Consider the following 19,979-nt stretch of genomic DNA (forward strand, 5'->3'; position numbering starts at 1 on the left):
CTAGAGAATCAGGTTTTATTAGAAAGAAAACCTGCCGGGCTGTCTCGAAAAATGAGAGCAGCCCCGGCTACAGTCTTAGGCCACGTTTTAAGGGTTAGGTTAGGGAAGTAGGAAGGGTGGCGGGGCATGTGCTGATTGGCTGCCACTGTTGCTGGGCGCAGGGGTGCTTTCCACTAATTACGGATGTTGGTGCATTATCAACCATCAGCAGTTTCAACCGTCCGTGACTGCTTGGAATTGTGACATCGGACATTCCTTTGTGGTTGGTCACCTGCCACAAGTCCTGAAACAAAACTCATGCTGGCAGTGTTAAAGAAATGAAACCTAAGACTTTTAATTAGTTTTCCTTAGCTAGAAGCCTCAGTTCTGACATGTCCCAGTAGAGCCTGAGTTCTACATCATTCAAGTGTCCCTGATTCAACTTCCCCATACAGTGGGACACTCCTGCTTAAGAGCAGGGCTGGAAGCCTCTTTAAGAGTACTCTTGAGGCAGCTATGAGGATTCTACTTATTGGTACTGAGACCAATCACCACTGGAGGATAGGTGCAATCAAAATACAAGTTAGTTGCAAGAATCACACAGGCAGTTTATTACTTACAGATCCTATGGTGTGCCTGGGTATAGTAATTGGGCTCCGTCGGCATGCTCCTCTTGGCTGTCCTGGTCAGAGCAGAGTGGAGACAGTCCACATTCAACATTGGAGTCTGGATGACTAACTGCAGCTGGGGCCCCTCTGCTTTAGTACCCTTTCTGACATATGCCTTCTAACAGATGGTAATCTATGGTATTATCACATCAAGCCTCTTTTAGGGTGTTCCTCACAGAGAGAGCTCTTTTTATCCATATATAATTTCACACACACACTGACTGGGCTCTATGCAGAGGGCATGGTCTTGCCTGTCACATCTCTACACACCAGATTAGCTCCCACCCAGAGGGCATAGCCTTATTCACTTGCCTTCATGGCTCTTAATATTATATCCTAATTTATTTCTATATATCTTCTATATTTTTCTATATGTAATTACTATAACATTATATTACTGTAACATGACACTTGAATAGAGACCACAGACATTGTTTTCCAAGAGTGGGAAGCTGGGTTCTGAGAAGTATCCGTGCAGCCACCTGGCTGTGTGGTCTGTTTGTGTGTCCCAGGCATGGCTGCAGGGCCAGTACTAATGGCAGCTGGTGCTGGGAAGGGATGACATTCATTTTAGAGACTTCAGAGTTTCTTTGCTACTTGTTATTTTAGGTATTAGAAACTCTTTCATGACTTGGGGGAGACCCAGTCACTCCTACTTCTTGTGGTGTGCCCCCTATGATTCAGTCTCACTATATAAATGGAAGCTGTGAGCCTCAGGTAAGGGACCATATGAGCAATTCCAATGAAGCCAAAGCTATGTCACTAGATTGTTTTGTTCTAACTCTGATGGCTGCCTGTCTGAGGCAACGGTGTGCCCTGGGGCAGGGGTTCAGAACAAGTACTACAGAATTCACCCAAACAGCAGTAGCTTTCTTCCTCCTGCACTTCCTTTCAGTAGGTATCCTGCCCAGCCCTCTGAGTCTCCACCCATTCCCTACTAAAGTGAAGGGCGAGGCTGTGAGTGAGGCTGCCCAGGCCACAGCCTGCTATCCTCAGGGATAATTCCCAGGGTTGCTTTTTACAGGGAAATGCTGCTGTCCCAGGCTTTATGTGTTCAGCACAATCTTCTGTAGGTGCATGAAGTGGGGTGCAGCGCTTGCATCTGAAGCCTGCTTCTTATAGGCAGCAGCACAGAATAAAACTACAATTAACATGTAGTGAGCATTCACTATGCTGCTGGCATTGGGTTTTCTTTTCATTTCAATCTTCGCTCTCACCCTTCTGAGGTAAGTGCTATTTTTGTCCTCATTTAACAGATTAGTTAACTGAGGTTCAGAGAGCTTAAGTGAGTTGCTGAAGGTCACAGAGCAAATAAACAGCAGAACTGGCACCTGAGACCAGGCAGTATGACTCCAGCAGCTGATCCAGGAGTGGCTGCGTTGGAAGAATGAAAATGTGGGCACATGGCTTCTACCTCTCCCAGCAGGAGACTGGGTTTCCAGGCTGCCAAAAACCCAGTCTTTCCGGGTACTTCCTTACCAAGACATGGTAGCACTTGTAAGCACTCAGAACACATACTAAACCTAATTTATATTTATTTGGCCATGGAAGTTCCCTGTGTGCATATCGGAAATGCTCCACCAATTACGTCCCAATGACATTCTACTTTTTTTTTTTTTTTTTTTTTTGGTATTTTTCCGAGGCTGGAAACGAGGAGGCAGTCAGACAGACTCCCGCATGCGCCCGACCAGGATCTACCTGGCATGCGCACCAGGGGGCGATGCTCTGCCCATCTGGGGCGTTGCTCTGTTGCAACCAGAGCCATTCTAGCGCCTGAGGCAGAGGCCGCAGAGCCATCCCCAGCACCCAGGCAAACTTTGCTCCAGTGGAGCCTTGGCTGCGGGAAGGGAAAAGAGAGACAGAGAGGAAGGAGAGAGAGAGGGGTGGAGAAGCAGATGGGTGCTTCTCCTGTGTGCCCTGGCCGGGAATCGAACCCGGGACTCCTGCACGCCAGGCTGACGCTCTACCACTGAGCCAACTGGCCAGGGCACATTCTACTTTTTAACTTGCTCACATATCAATAGCCAGTGTACACAGAGCTGTATTGTGTGCCTGACCTGCCTAGGTCCCAGCTGCTCTGAAAGGAACGTGGGGCATCACGGAGTTTCCTGAGCCCAAGGCTTTGCTGTAGAATTGAGAATCAGGGAAATGAGAACACTGACTGAATTTTTGATGATATTATGGCAATATTACTATTATAATTTTAATTCTGATAGTGGTATTGAGGCCTTTTGGGGGGAATTCTTCTCTTTTGCAGATTCATATAAAAATAATTGGTGTTGCCTGACCAGGCAGTGGCGCAGTGGATAGAGCATTAGACTAGGATGTAGAGGACCCAGGTTCGAGACCCTGAGGTCGCCAGCTTGAGTACGGGCTCATCTGGTTTGAACAAAAGCTTACCAGCTTGGACCCAAGGTCGCTGGCTCAAGCAAGGGGTTACTTGGGTTTGCTGAAGGCCCATGGTCAAGGCACATATGAGAAAGCAATCAATGAACAACTAAGGTGTCGCAATGAAAAACTAATGATTGATGCTTCTCATCCCTCTTCATTCCTGTCTGTCTGTCCCTATCTATCCCTCTCTCTGACTCTCTCTCTGTGTCTGTAAAAAAATAAAAAAAATAATTGGTGTTGGAGAGGCTTTGAGATGGGGGAATAGATGAAATGAAATTCAGGCTCAGAATCAGCCAATGTTGAAGCCAGGTGAGGCTTTCATGGGAATTCATTATACTGTTTTCTCCACTTTGTGTATGTACACAGAATTTTTAATAATAATATTTTTAAAAAGGATTGGCTCTGGCCTAACCTCTGGTGGCACAGTGGATAAAATGTTGACCTGGAACATTGAGGTCACTGGTTCAAATCCCGGGCTTGTCTGGTCAAGGCACATATGGGAGTTGATACTTCCTGCTCCTCCCCCTTCTCTCTCTCTCCCCTTTCTAAAATGAATAAATAAAATCTTAAAAAAAATAAAAAGAATTGGCTCTGATTGAGAGACACCAGAGTGCTATGCAGGATCCATCCAAGCCTGCAGAAGGGCGGCCACAGCAGTAAGAGCTCTTTTCCCAACAAAGACCCGAAGGCACTGAGCTCTCTGACAAGTGCAGAGCCTTTGATTCAGGCAATTCATGAACAGTTAGCTCCACAATGTGGCAAGGTCCGAAATAACTCTCCGAAGCCTGAGATGTGGCCACATTTACACATTTATTTGGGTTTAGAGAGACAACACAGATAAAATACCTTGATCATATACACAAGTTTATATTTGGTAAGAACAGACTGCCACATATTTATATTTTTTTAATCTTTTTGTGTCTTTAGTAATTGAACAATGTCAGGGAGATGGTGATGTCTTTCAAAAACATCAACTGGGAACAGTATTTTGGCACACATAACTAATAAATATACAGTGTTTGTACTTAGCATTTGAAAACAGGACAGCACGTGCAAAATGATCTCCACTGTTGGGGTCCTGGACTCCTTGTCCCGCTCTGTATTTACACCTGTGCTTCCTTTGTCCACATTCCGAGGAACAATACCTACCCCACAGCCTGGCAGGGACGGTCCCTGCAATTCTGGTAGTTGTGACATTCCATAATTGGTCTCTTCTGTCCTCAGAGCTGCAGTAGCGTTCATCTTGTGTGTTTTGAAATTGCACAGTTCTCAAAGGAGATTTCTCAGCAGGAGCTCAGCCGAGGGCATGTGCTGTGTACGAGCGGACGTGGGAGGGGGTGCAGTGTAGCAGCGCGGGAGAAGGAGAGTACAGGAATGGATGCGAATGTAGTTCTCAGAATTTCAACATAACTACCACACAGAGAAAGACATATCAATAATGTACTGTACAAGCTTTTACAGCAACACATGTTGATTGACAACACTGTACAGCTCGAGCTAAAGTGCACAACCACAATCTGAGGTGACGAGACGGTACTATCAGCATAGTCAAGGCGATACAGTCACACACATAGCTGATGTCATTTTCCTTCCTCACAGCCTGGTGATGGGACATGAAGTCAACGCCATTTATACATCTCAGAGGAACACACACCACACTTTTTTTCAAGTATTGAAAAATAATAAACACAATATTGCAGTATAAGTAAAAAGGGCCATGCCAATTCTGACTAAAGCTACAACCAAACTTTTCTCAAGTCTGTAAAGAATGGTCCCACATATAAGCCTCTGGCACTGGGCATTTTGGCTAACGTTCAAAACAATCTCCCTCTGTCAGTCCTTCCCTCCTGAGGGGATTACAGATCTGCTTTACAGATTTATGGAACCGCTGAGACCTAGGAGGCTCTCCTTTGCCCCCTTCCCTGGGCTCTGCTTGGTAAGGGTTTTACCGCATTCGGTGAGCAAGGCTCCCAGCAAACTTGGGGAAGGACTTGGAACAAGGGGTTGGGAAAACAGCCTATTTGTGAAAACAATTTCTGGTCTTTAGAGAAGGGAGAAATGTTTCTAAATTTGTGTCTGCAGTGTCATAGATGAGCCTGCAGTCCCCTCTGCGAGCACTCGGCCTCTGGGAATTGGCGGCCCCATAAATACCTGTGAGGACTCTTTTTAGCTCATGCCTCTCCATCAGGTTCACAGGGGCAGAGGATGCTTTTAAAATATTATTTTGAATTCTAAGGATCTTATTATCTCTGCATATACTCTGGTCACTTTGGACCTTGATGGGAGACAGAGAAAAGGTTTTAAGATGCTGTCTCAAAATCTTGGGTGAGGACCTGTTTTCATGAGAGAAAAAAATAACCACCCATGGAGTAGAAATTAATTGTTTGGGACCCCAGTGATGGGGAACCTAGCAGGGGAGACTTCTGTGGGTACAAATGGGAGGGAATGGGACTAAGCAGTTACCCAGGTGGTAAACGACTCCTCCCTGGACAGTGGCAGTATGGCGTCTGGGGTGCTGCCATTAGTCTCACACAGAGATCTCTTCTCCTGAGGCTGACTTTAATTTTCTGGGCTCACCATGTCCTGGAGTGTGCTTCGCCTCCCTTTGCTCAGGCTGATTAGATTTTATTTGTATTTTTCCTTAATTAACCCAAATGACCTAATAAAAGAATATTATTTGGGAAGATGCCTCAAGAACCAGCATCCACCTTCTGTTCAGAACAGGCTGAACTGAAAAGTCGATTAGAGACAATTACCCTAATTTGGCCCACAATGAAGCTGGGCTGGTCATGCCCACTGAGTGGGTCTGCAAAGGGTCACCTGGGTGGAAAACAGTTTTAAATGGGAAGAGAGTCTTATTGTTGATCTCATCAATTATATTAAGGGACTTGCAGTATTCTTTTGTATTAGTTTTATAATACTGACTTTAGAGATGTGATAAGCCATAACAATGAATAGAAAGAAGGCATCCTACCTTTGAAAGAATTTTGTGGGTCTATGTTTCAAAATAACATTGCTAAGTGTTTTGTTGTGCCTCCATTAAAAGAAAGAGAGATAAAAAAAATTCGGCTTAATTTTTTATATCTGCCCCATATAAAATAAAAATCTATATGTTACAAAATAGGATTTCTTTTTTAATATATATTTTTTCCTTTTGTAAAATTATATGTATTTAAATACATTTGAAATGCTGCTATAGGTAAATTAGAAATTTTTTTTCTAATACTATGAAAAAGACAGGAGTTTTTATTGTCAACATACATTTTATATTTACTTTCTCCTTTCCGCTGCACCCCAGATAAACTTTTATGATTCAGGGGCAATTTGGCACTATTCAATCCTACTACTCCAACATGAAAATAAAATTGGATTTGCACACTATATTAAAAGTAAAGGAAGTATTTATAACAATTTTAAGCTTTTCCTTATTGATTAGAACACAGCCTTTTGTCACTAATTATTAGAGGTATTCTAAACTTAAAGGATTTTTAAAAGGAGCAATGTTTTGTTTTGTTTTTAAATTTTAAACTGTACTCTACTTTGACACCACAATATAGAAATAGGTTTACTTTGGAACAAACTACAAATACAATCACACAGGTTGTGACAACTTATATTGTCTACCTAGAGAATTGAGACAGCTTAGTGAGCTAGTTTATTATAAATCTTGTCCAAGGCGTTCTATTTCTTCAATCAGGAAGTCAATGTCTTGGTGAGTTGCTGCGGGATTTGAAATGACCATGCGGAAGAAATTGACCTTGTCTCCCAAGGGCTGGTAGCTGACCATGGTGGTCCCGTATTCCATCATTCTGGCTTTAATTACTGGAGCCACCTGCGGGAGAGACCAGATCAATATGGTGACTGCTTCTCCTGGGGCTCTCCCCCGAATCCCCACTATCAGGTAGCATTTTCAATTTTTAACTGAACCATTAGAATCATATTTGTTTTTCCGTGAAGAAATTGCCTCAAGTTTTCTTGGGGTTAGAGCACTGGCTCAGTTCAGCACATCCAAGATATCAAAGGTGATAAGAGAAATAACCGGTAGCTATCAAGTGCTTGCCAACTTTTTCTTGACTTTCTAATTAGTGTTTTGGGAGAATGAAAAGAAACCGGTGTTGGCCCAAGGCTAAACAGTTCAGCAATTCAGCATTTGAGTAAGGGCATGTCCCCCCCCCCCCCCCCCCCCAGTACAATGTAGAAACACTGGAAACAAAACATTTCTCCAAGAATAGTTACTAGGAAGTAAGCTTCAATTTCAAGTGATGTATGAAAACAAGTAGACCCTAAAGCAATTTTTTCCTTGAGCCCCTAATTCTTTCTAGTTCCTTTGCGTCCTCCTTTGAGTGACCTCAATTTATAAGGTGTTGGGAAATATTTTCCATAATAATAAAGAAGAACGAGCTGAAGCAAAAAGCTGAGCCCGACAGAAGCGGATTACAGACGAGGTGATCACAGCACATGCGCGCCAGGCGCATGGAGCCGGTGCCACAATCTTCTATTGTGTCTGAGATTCAAGTCACTCTTACACTCAGCACAAAGACCTCCGTCACCCAGCTCTGAGGACTCGTCTTCCAGTGCTCACCAAAATAAACCTCAACTCTGACAGGGGCTAGCTATTTAATCCCTCTTGACTGTACACACGTATTTTTTATCCCTTTACGCTTGTTCTCAGATTTGCCATGTCACATCTGTTCTCTTTGCTTAGACACCTCCCCCCCTTTTCTCTTACAGTTCACGTTCTACACACGCACGAAGACCCCACTGCGGTCCTACACCTGTTATGGACCCCTTCCTGATTCCTCTATTCCACTAGCATCTTCTCTCATTTGAGTGGTAAATACGTGATCCTTACCCATAGATTATGACCAGATTCTATTTTCCAATTGTTCTATTAAGAGAAAATACATTTTATCCCTTTCCCACAAGCTCCTGGAGGTCAGGCACAGTGTCTCTCATTTCTTTTGATTACCGGTGGCACTAGGTCCCTATTGAGGTGTCCCTGAGTCCTTATTGACTGTAAAGATATACATTTAAATTAGGTCTAGTTGTATATATAATCTGTCTAATCACATTTTATCATTGGAATCTATAAATATAACCTCTGATCTTTTAAGTTCATTGCTGCAAATACAGTTACCAGGTAAAGACACGCTTCGCCTTCACCTTCATTTTCCCTCCGGCTCACATTCTTTTTTTTTTTTTCTTTTTCTGAAGCTGGAAACGAGGAGAGACAGTCAGACAGACTCCCGCATGCGCCCGACCGGGATCCACCCGGCACGCCCACCAGGGGCGACGCTCTGCCCACCAGGGGGCGATGCTCTGCCCCTCCGGGGGGGTCGCTCTACCGCGACCAGAGCCACTCTAGCGCCTGGGGCAGAGGCCAAGGAGCCATCCCCAGCGCCCGGGCCATCTTTGCTCCAATGGAGCCTTAGCTGCGGGAGGGGAAGAGAGAGACAGAGAGGAAGGGGGGGTGGGTGGAAATGGGCGCTTCTCCTATGTGCCCTGGCCGGGAATCGAACCCGGGTCCCCCTGCACACCAGGCTGACGCTCTACCGCTGAGCCAACTGGCCAGGGCCCAGCTCACATTCTGAACCTAATTTTCTCATTTAAAAATGAGGATGGTTCCAGCACTCGGTTTTCTGATTCTATACGGCTCAAAAAAATTAGGGCATATTTCAAAATAAATATGAAGCGATAAAAAATAGAAGCATTTGATTTTTTAAAATTAAATAAGAACATCAGAAAAGGAAATGACAAGTCAAAAGAAAGTTGTTTGGTTATGCAAATGAGATGCAAAACCAACTTTTATTTCATTGGTGAAAATGCACTATGCAAAAGGCTGAAAGTACCGGAGTATCTGCACGTTCCCTGATCCCCTAATTTTTGTGAGCAGTGTATGTTAACAAATTTTTCAGTCCCTTCCTGCCCGTTCCTTATTCCATGAGGAGGTGATACAATTAGGGATGTTTCTGTTGGGCTAATCCTTCTTTTGCCCAAAGGATTAAGGATGTGTTAGAGCATTGGGTTTATCCCAGGGAATAAATATAAATAAGAATTTAAATATCTAAAGTCTGTGATTAAGTTCTAAAAATGGATCTACTATAATATTCTAGCCTAATGACATGAACTTTATCACTTTGTGCTAGAGGCAGGGCAAGTCAATGTGTTTCTGGGAAGATAAATCCCAAATTAGAAAAGAAATTCCAACTCCATGCATCTGCAGGCACTTAGGGAAAGATCACACAAGTATTCCTTAGTTTAACCTGGGCAACAAAGTATGCTTGCTCTGCTCTTTAGAACTGGTAAAACAATGACTGTGCTTTATTCAGTGAATTAAACCCTGCTTTAGTTTTCATGGGCAATCCAAGAAAAACATACAGGAATGGCACTAATCATTAAGAATTAATCACTTCTGGCCCTGTTCAGTTGGCCAGTTGACTCAGTGGATAGAGCATCAGTTGGCGTGTGGATGTATCGAGTTCAATCCCTGGTCAGGGCACACATAAGAAGCGACCATCTGCTTCTCTTCCCTTCTCTCTCCCTCTTCTTTTTCTCTTCCCCTCTTGCAGCCAATGGCTTGATTGGTTCAAGCATCAGCCCCAGGTGCTAAGGATAGCACTGTTAATTTGAGCATCAGCCCCAGCTGGGGGTTGCCAGGTGGATCTCGGTCAGGGCACATGTGGGAGTCTGTCTCTCTATCTCTCCTCCTCTCACTTAAAACAAACAAACAAAAAAGAACAACCATCTCTAACTTTTCAGGTAAATGCAAATGAAAGGTCAGAAGATTAATGGTCTCAGCCATCCTCTCAAACAGAATTTGGCATCAAGTGAGATTGACTCTCTCAAGTTTCTGAAGTGAGTTGAGTTGGCAGAAATCACAGCTATCTAACTATGTATGACTTTTGGTTGTTTCCAGAAAATGCTGATGAACTAAAATTAGCAGGAACATGGAACATCTACTTCATTACATAATCACTAATTGCAAGTTAAGAAGGAAAATAAAATTCTGACAATTCTGATGAATACATAGAGTTTCACTTATTTCTAGGGTTTTTTTGTTTGTTTTTTGTTTTTTTGGAAGGGGATAACACTCTTGGGTTTGCTAAGTAAAGTCACTTAAGAAAGAGAGGAGCCAAATGCTAAACTCATGCAGGGCCTAATAACCAGCAGGAGCTCTTTGGCGCTGCCTTGCAGGTTTTCGGGTATTATTTTCTCCCTTGTGCCATTAGCTTTTTCATCTTTTAAAACACAATAACCAGGGGACTCCTTTATAATTTGAACCCACATTTTTTCTTCCTCTAAAGAGAGCTCAGATTAAAGCATTAGGAAATAGTATTACAAGGTATCACAGAAATGTATTTTTCACTGTGTATTACAAACCCTCTTTGTTTTTAAATCTTGGAAGTGTGACAGAAATTTTGAAAACTGAAATAGCAGAATAACTATAAATAAAACATTTTATACTGTTAAAAAAATCTCACAAACTAATTACATTTAATAACAGAAGAGTCATATGTAATATAAGGCCAAAATACTTCTTTACAAATTTACTTTTAAATCTATAGATAACCTTTTGAAAGTCCACCAATCAGTACAGGACTATCAAAGCTAATAGAAGAGATGTAGGTCATGATCAAATATTATGAAAACTAAAATAGGAAAAGAAGAACCGGAAACACAAGAGGTGATCAATATACTGCCTTTAGGTTCTTTTTTGTGTGTGTGACAGACAGAGAGAGACAGAGAGAGGGACAGATAGGGACAGACAGGAAGGGAGAGAGATGAGAAGCATCAATTCTTCGTTGCAGCATCTTAGTTGTTCATTATTAGCTTTCTCATATGTGCCTTGATGGGGGGGGGGGATTATAGCAGAGCGAGTGACCCCTTGCTCCAGCCAGTGACCGACCTTGGGCTCAAACTGGTGATCCTTGCTCAAACCAGATCAGCCTGCACTCAAGCTGGTGACCTCAGAATTTTGAATCTGGGTCCTCTGTGTCCCAGTCCAATGCTCTATCCACTGCACCACCACCTAGTCAGGCTACCTTTGGGTTCTTATCTGATACTTACCCGCATATGGAGTCTACCTGCTGCCCCTTGTCTGTGTCTAAGCATGTGGCCATATTCCCTTAGCACCTAGGTCCTCATGTCCACTCTGCCTCAGTGACAATGTGCCACCTGCACAATCACAGTCCTGATTGGGCAGCAGGAAGTGCACCAGCCAGATTTTTGTAACCTCCCTCGTGAAGCTGTGATGATGCCTGTTTTAGTAGTAACCAGGTGTTGCCTAGTGATCTATCCCCAAGCCAGTGTGGACAGAAAAAAGGCCTATAATTCACTAGTAGGCTTCCTAAGAGTTATTTCTCTTACCTATTTTGGAGATGCAAAGGAACTTTAGCTCAACACTTTTGAGTGCCTACTGTACAAAAAGCCAAGTAATTTAACTTAATTCTCTTGTTTGCCACTTATCACAGAGTGGTCTTCATACTTCTCCCCATTTTGGGTCTATATCAGCACTGACTATGAACACTTTATGTTATAATGATGAAGATGTTTGCTATCTGAACCAGCCGACATAATAGCCACTAGTCACAAATTGAGCACTTGACATGTGGCTAGTGTGACTGAATAAGTGAATTTCTAGTTGAACTTTATTTTAATTGATTTAAATTTAAATAGCCACACGTGGCTATTACTATCGTGCTGGACAGACAGTGCAGATGATTTATTTTGCCTCAGCTCTTTTCCTTTTGAAATTGTGTATGTTGTGTGTGTGTGTGGTATGTGTGTCTGAAGATTTTATTGGTCCCTGGACATTCTAGTTTAAGGGCTTTGTACTTAGTAAAAAACTTTTCTGAAACTCTGAACAATTATTAAAATATACAAACAAAACTTAACCTTGATATTTTATGTGGTGCTATTTTGGTTTCCAGTTCTGAATTGCTGAATTCTCTCTATTACAGTTAGAAAAATGGAGTACAGGAGGGGGAAAATTACAATTCATTTTGCAATTCCTAGAGATCTTCAAATTTGACTTACCAACAGTACAAAAACAATTTACTAATATTCTAATGGCTGTCCCCAAGAAATCATCTCCATCCTCATCATAGTTTATGTGACGTGCTAAAATCTAAGAGGTAGTTGAAGAGAGATGCATTTAACTGGGGGAACTCAGAGTTGACATTTGCTCAGAAAATGGTGAATAACGCATTCTGTGTTTAATTCCCATCCTGCCCCATCCCTCAGCGATAATGAACCAATTTAACAAATGAGATCAGCCAAACTACTCTATGCTTTCTCTGTCTGGTCAGAGAATTAAAGAAGTGAAAGCGAATAAAAATGAAAATATCTAATTTCTAACTTGTTAAATACAATCAGTTATTCTTAAGATAATATATACCGTGGAGAAGCCACCATGAAAATTACAGGAAAAAAAAAAAGGAATTCTTGCTTCTCAAACAACAGCAGGGACAGACCACAGTCAGTGGCCGCTATTATTACTGCTCCCTGCTCTATTACCTTCTGGGAGTCACCACAGATCAGACACCATGGGGCAGCCTTGACCTTGGCATCTCAAGAGGATCAGCAGCAGCTTTATTATTTTCTAATAATTTCTGGCACCTGAAGTATCTCTTCAGTGCTTGTAACTGAGCACCAGTTTCACTTGGCCGGTCAGTCGATGCCTGCGAGGGTTCTTGCTGTGTTGTGAAGGCCAGTACATGTTGTCACCACATTGCTTATTATAAGACATCTTGAACTGACTCTCAGAAAACAGAAGCAAGTATGATAGTTAAAAGTCTGGATATATCAGCTTTGCATGTCCTGGCTCTGGAGGAGCCCACAGAGGGGAGTGGGTCCATGCACCAAGATTAAGGATGGATTTCTCCTAAAGATCTATGAATATGTCATAAAGCTTATGCACATGTGAATGGCCCAACATACCCACCAATGTCCATATCAAGGCGCTCGTATCACTGACCTTTGAGAGGCGGCTCATTCTCTCCTCCTTGTCTTCCAGGGCACGCAAACTCGGAGGGACATACCAGAAGCAGACATTTGTGTGCTGAGGCTGCAAAGAAGAATGTAAGATTCAAACTTAGCCCAAACTGGATATTTTGAAAATTCTAAGGATTTTTCTAATCTATTTAATCTGTAGCTTCTGATTACAATTCCTACTTTTACATCTGTAATCACCTTTGAAGTGGCTGACGTTCACAACATCATACAGAGTTGTATTTTTTGACTTTGATGTTTTTTTACCCTAGCTCAGAATAGTTACTCTGTCATTCCTACTTATGTATTGGTTCACTTAGCTGGACAGTACATTATTAACATTAAAAAATATCAGGGATAAGGATGGCATTTGACTAACCATTTTGGGATCATTGACATCAGAAGACATACCTTTCCATCAAGCACCATTTCATATCCTTCTCGGTTTTTTATGATATTGTATAAATACTCCGCCAGCTCCAAACACTGGTCAATATGTGCTTCAAACCCAGTGGTTCCCTAGTAAGAGAAGAAGAAGGCGTCTCAGGCAGGCTGAGGAAAGTGGGTGAGCACCCAGGCTGAGATGCAAGACAAGGGATTTCTCGAGACAGATGGTCTTTTGGCCGTATCTGACTCGGCTCTGGCTCTGCTCCCACACTTCCCTAACATAGGCAGTGTTTCTAGAAGCTTTCCTGGCAACCGTTTCTCCTTTCATGCTCTCCTTGCTCCCTTTCACGCCTGTCATTCCTGCTCTCCCGGAGACTCCCTTTCTTTCCAGAGCCTCTACTCCCCAGGCAATTACTTTGATTACTCAAGGGGAAAATTCACCTCTGCCATTCATAGGGGTGATTATGAAAGTAGGTAATGGCAGGAGGGCTGGGCTGTTCTCTCCCTGTGGATGAACCACCTCATCTGAGGCCACACCTCCTGACCCTGCAGGAGACCTGCTTAGCTCCTGCCCATCATGTGAGCCTGTCAGTTCCAGGCCCCTCTTTTGTTCACCAAGTACACCCCCACCATAGAACAGATAGGGTCGGTCTCAGTGAGCATTTGCTGCACACATGAAGGAATGAATCTTGAGGGGCATGCAGATGCGCTGCTAGCCTGTCACTCTGCAGAGCTCACTAGAGTTCTCCTCTGGGGAGAAATCACTGATGTGTGTGTGTGATGGGAAAACATTAGCACAGAAGTCTTTCAGCTTCCAGCTCTGGAAGCCCAGGGTCTGGACTTAGGGAAGACAACACAACAGCCTTGGGCTGGGACTGTTTTACTGACATCAGCGCACACTAGGGAATTACTTTTCAAAATGGCTTTCCTGCAGTGTTTGCAGTATGCTAATGGAAAACTTAGAAAAATGGCAAATGCTCATTCCAGAAGCTCTGAGGACTGGCCTACCTGTGACTAACCCATCATGGAAACTAGAGTGAGCAATTGTAACAGATAAGAAGAGCCCCCTTTCCCATTTACACAGAGTCTGGTCAACCCAACGAAAAGGGGTCCAGCATGGCCAGTGACATTCAATATCGAAAGCAAATTTAAGAACAAGCTGCATTAAAAGAATCTCATGTGGTTACACATCTATTTCCTTGAGATGGACCCCCTCACTGATTGGTTCCAGGAGGCTGACTAGTTCCTGATGAGCCCAAGGGAGGGTTTGGCCGCCGCCTGAACGCTCAGGCCAGCACCTAGGCCACGTGCTCCATCAGTCTGTGGGTGCCGAAGAAGTTAGGATTGGTTTGCACCAACTTAGAGGTTTGGCTCCCCTGGGATGGACTCTAAGTAGGAGGGACAGAGGTTAATTGTTCTCCACACCTGACCCTCTGGATCACTCTGGAGCTGAATTTAAACTTGCACACACCTGATCCAGGATATGGCCGGGACCAGTGTGACTCTGACCCCGCCCAGAATAGGACCTTGGGGAATCTCTTTGGTTACATGGGAAAAATGGTGCCTGTGTGATCCCCCACACAGAGGCATAGTAAGGAACAATAAATGCCCTGAAAATGCTCTTGATTGCATTGCAAAGGGAGTAGGATTGCCGCAGACCGAAGCGGAAGTCCTCCGGCTTCGCTAGTCCAGAAGTTCACTCCGGAGATGAGCAGGAGTCTGACAGCCTCTTTGGTCGATGACTAAACATGTATAAGGGGAGTGACGTAGGAAACTCTAGTGTGATCTTTGAAGCCTGGGGCCACTCCTTTCATATTGGATATTTATGGAAATAAGATCTATATTTTATTTTCAAGGTTCTGAAGCTTTTTAGGAGATTGTCTAAAAATCATTTATTTATCAACCTCTCACTGAGTAGCTATCACCCGCCACCCAGCTCAGACTGCGAGAACGACTAAGGCACATGTAAAACTTTATTAGCATTGAACCATTGTGACCCGAGTCACTGGGCAGGACGCTGAAGACTCAGAAGGGGGTTCCTGAGTGGAAGGCAGGGCTTTGCTGAGGGAGCTTGGGGACAGACAGCTTTATTTACTACCTCACTCCCCACACGTAGGATTGGTCTGGACTAACCTGGCTCAAACATGCTCCACAAGGGCACACATTTATGTTCCTTCTATTCGTTGTATCATTCATGCCAGCAGTGCTGGACACATATTAGGTGCTCAATGTATATTTTTTGAATGAATGGATGAGTGAATGGAAATGTAACTTCTAATCCCAGGGGCAGTGTTTTTACAAAGTGCATTCTCAAGAACCATCTGTATCAGAACCAGATTAGCTGTTAAAAATGTGGATTCTCAGGCCCAGCCCAACTCTTAAATCAGCACTTCAGGGAGATAAATACAGCTTATATGTTCTCCAGTGATCTCACGGTCTCCCACTGTTCATCTGTGGCCCGGTGTCTTTGGGGGGTCTTACACCCGAGTGCTGCCCATGGCTCCTCCCTGCTTCTTAAAGCCCCCATCTAATGCTCTCAGGTCCCAGGGCTGCTGCTTCTGAAATAAAGACTGATTCCCTTGTTGTGAGCTCCACTGTTACTGCCGCCACCCGGACAATGGCTCCCTAAGCACCCTCTGTCCTCTAGACTCTTCATGAGGCTTAGAATATCATGCACGTTGTCCCCTGCTAGAACTTTTCCCTAGAATGACCTTGTCCCAGCTCTGCTGGTTCATGTCCTACTACTCTGCCTCTCTTGCTCAACACCCATCTCAATCAAAGGCCATCTCTTGATAAGCCACTCTCGACTCAGCTAGGAATGAGCTCTCCGTCCCTTAACATCTCCAGATGTGTCTGCGCTTCTCTTATGGCCATTTACATCCTGTCTCAGGTGCTGGTTATCTGAGCATTTATCTTTTCCTGTCTGGAACACTGCAGCTCCTGATCTCATTCAGCACTGGGTACAACAGCAGCTGCTTGATATCTACTTATTAAAACAAATTTATATTGTAGAGAGAAAGTGAACATTCAGTCACTCAGCAAAGGATACTACCAGTCATCAGTGTCCTCTTAATAGTTTTCTACTGTTATTTTCTTTGGCGCTAGCCATTTACCAGTCCTTTTATTATCTATTATCTATTATCTATGTTTAAATTAGGGGGGCAATCAGAGAAAACAAAAAGGAAACCTACCAATTTGTATAAAGATACAAACAGATTAACTGTGAAAACTCATTAATCACATATGAAGCCATCCCTGCAGGCCTGAAAAAGGGGAACTATATTTTAAAGTTATTTTTTTCTACCACCAAGTTTTTATCATTGAAGAAATCTGGCTGGATGGAAACTACTCGTCAAGTGCTAATGAAATACAGACAAAATAAACGTTCCACTCAATAAGAACCGAGCCGAGGGCAGGCACGGTGCCTGTGTAGACAGGACTGTAAGTCAGACCGCGATCTGGAACACCCCAGCATCCTACAGCAGGAGGCTCATTTGGGGGGGAGGGGATAAATTTACTTTAATCAAGTTATCTTGGACTGAATATGATGGCTGTTATTGGTGCACTTAGCTCCAGTAGTCACTAACAAGTTGAGGAATAGTAATTTATACTTAGGGTCCTATATTTTATGGGGTTTATCTTGGGAGAAAACGTAGATTCATTTGAACGTTGCATTTTCCAGGAGTATCTGAGAGCAGGGGGTTTACGGATCATTGATTAGTCAGATTGCCTCCTAATTCCTGAGAGCAAGGGGGCATGTAGGACAGAACGTCATGGCTCTCTCTTTCATGGTTCTTCTGGAGAGATAATCTCTCCTTCCATGGCTGGTATCACCAGACAACTTTTTTTTATTTTTTTTATTTTTCTGAAGCTGGAAACAGGGAGAGACAGTCAGACTCCCGCATGCGCCCGACCGGGATCCACCCGGCACGCCCTCCAGGGGCGACGCTCTGCCCACCAGGGGGCGATGCTCTGCCCCTGGAGGGGGGTCGCTCTGCCGTGACCAGAGCCACTCTAGCGCCTGGGGCAGAGGCCAAGGAGCCATCCCCAGTGCCCGGGCCATCTTTGCTCCAATGGAGCCTTGGCTGCGGGAGGGGAAGAGAGAGACAGAGAGGAAGGGGGGAGGGGTGGAGAAGCAAATGGGCACTTCTCCTATGTGCCCTGGCCGGGAATCGAACCCAGGTCCCCCGCACTCCAGGCCGACGTTCTACCGCTGAGCCAACCAGCCAGGGCCAGATAACTTTTGATGTAAGAAGGTAATTATCCTCACCTCTGATCCTGAGCGTAGGACTACACTTATTACTTTAATAATTATTATTAATTCATTTAGTAAAAAAAAAAAAAAAATGCAGCTCTAAGTTGAAAGCCAAATGGGAGTTTCTGCTCTTTGGATGCCTAGATACTCAAGGTTTTGCACAAGGAATGAAGAGGATATGTGCGCATAAGTTATGTGGCTGCTCTGCTTTCTCTTCTTATCCCCTTCCCTGGGCCTTCACATCAGCACTTTAGAAACTGGGTCCTTTGCCTTTATTTCAGCTTCCTTGTTCCTACTGTTTAATTCCCGCCGATGTCCTCCAAGCCATTCCTCTCAGAACCAAGCGGCTGCCCCCTGCTGGTGAGGAGGCTTCAGATGACAAAGGGACAGCAGCAACTGACAAACCATGAGAGAAACACTTCTATGGAAACATGGCTAAAGACTATCGCCTTAATGAAAACACCCAGGAAAAGGGGACAAAAGGGATGGTACTGAATAACAATTAGAGATCAAGCTGCTGATGTTTTGTAATTCCCACCAATTGATGAAATGACAAGCCCACTCTTTTTAATAGCTTGAGAGTCCATCAATAATTCATATTCTTGATTTACTTACTTTTCTCAAATGAAAGTGTCATTGACAACTGAACGAGTGTCATCCTGGGTGATGAGGACCAGGTATGTGTCCTTGTTAGGCTTTAACTTTCAAAAGAGGAAGAGGTCCCCTGCCCTGCTCAAGAGATGGGAACTCACCCATCACATCACCTTTACGGGGCAACAGCTTACCTGAGGCCCCACCCAATCCAGGTAGCTGCCCAATATTTAGCAGCACTTAGAGAAAATTCAGCTAGGATAAATGGTATGATGGAGTCTTACCTGTGAATCCATGGTCCAGCCAGTGGTGCGATTCAGCTGGTTCGCACCGGTTCGGCAGAACTGATACCTAATTTTTTAAGTTTGGTGAACCGATTGTTAAAATGGCACTTGTAATCAGGGTTCTCTCTAAGGTGGGCATCTGCCCAATGTAAAAATCACAAATTTACATTCCTTACATTTGTTTTTAATGTTCATCTGTGCAACAGTGTATTCTAAGCGCTCATAATAATGTTCATTCTGTTCATAGGTGAAAAAAATTTGATGGAACTATGCTTGTAATATTTATTTACTCATTTCATAAAACTCATTATACCTTTGCTGAAATACTACATTTTAATTCCCTTGTGTTTGTTAGTTCAGTAAACAAACATATAACCTAAAGAGAAAAAGTGCCAAACAACCAGGGGGTGACAAGCTGTCATTTGTTTCAGATTTGTGTTATGCCCAAAATTCCCCCGAGATATTATGAGTGTGCTGGTGTTTCTCAAACGGTGAAACCAATAGGAAGCTAGGACACAATGAACCAACAGAAATATAGATTTCAAGGGTTATCTTATCGCCCATGAAATAATAAACAACCTTTTGGTATATCAGTTTTTTACACTTAAAACGGTCATTAGGGCAGAGAATCAGCTGTTAAATTATTTGAATTCCACCACTGGGTCCAGCCATCCCTGGAGACCATGAAAGAGTTATTTCTACAGGAAGCTTCTTTCTATTTAACCTGCTGTTTTTCAAGATGGATTTAAAGAAGAGTCCATACAAACATTGTGGACTATATTGTTCGATTCTGTAATCAATCTCTCCTCCGTAAACTGCCGAAGGCAATTCAGTTTACTTTGAAAAATATTATGAACAACAGCATATGGAACTGGTGGTTGTGGATATGGGTCACACGTCTTTACACAGACCCGAGGAAGAACCCATTCTGTGGACTCATCCTGGCACATCTCACCCCTGTTGACCAGGCTACCTGCTTGTTCCTGTGGGACTGTGCCTGTCACATGTTCCTGTGGACTACTCAAAAAGCTTAGAGCCAAATCTGTGTGACCTTTCTTACACAGGTAGGACCTCAGGGCATGACGACTTCCTTTTAACTGTTTCCTTCCCCGCCACCTTGGTCAGCTTTCCCCCACAACTCTTTCAGCAGCTGGGTTTTTCTAGCATGTCCAGCTGGCTCTGGGCATTGCCTCCTGTGGGAGGTAAATGAAACCAGGTGGTGAGTCACCAGCTTGTGACACTTAAGTGAGGAGTCTGGTCCAGATGGAAAGTAAAAACTTTGTTCTTCCCAGCCTGCTTACTGGTTAAACATACACGAGGCTCTGTGAAGGCTTCATGAGATCCAGCCAGTACCGTACACCCTTAGTCACAGCATTTGCGTTTCTGAGAGAGGAGTGATTATCTGTAGTTCAATTCTCAATGGAGAAACTGGGT

The 19,979-nt window shown here is 43.6% G+C and overlaps 1 protein-coding gene across 1 annotated transcript in view; it reads right to left on the reverse strand.

The window, feature by feature from the left end:
• Nucleotides 1-4,979: 4,979 nt before the first annotated feature.
• Nucleotides 4,980-19,979, reverse strand: part of GAD2 (glutamate decarboxylase 2) — a 96,369-nt gene continuing 81,369 nt past the window's right edge. The window contains exons 14-16 of the mRNA XM_066385614.1: nt 13,440-13,547; nt 13,015-13,104; nt 4,980-6,870 (exon numbers count right to left, since the gene is read on the reverse strand). Of these exons, the coding sequence (XP_066241711.1) occupies nt 6,697-6,870; nt 13,015-13,104; nt 13,440-13,547 (372 nt within the window). The 3' untranslated portion in view covers nt 4,980-6,696. The remainder of the gene's footprint in view (nt 6,871-13,014; nt 13,105-13,439; nt 13,548-19,979) is intronic.

The sequence above is a fragment of the Saccopteryx leptura genome, chromosome 5, assembly GCF_036850995.1.
Source record: "Saccopteryx leptura isolate mSacLep1 chromosome 5, mSacLep1_pri_phased_curated, whole genome shotgun sequence".
Taxonomy (NCBI): Eukaryota; Metazoa; Chordata; class Mammalia; order Chiroptera; family Emballonuridae; genus Saccopteryx; species Saccopteryx leptura.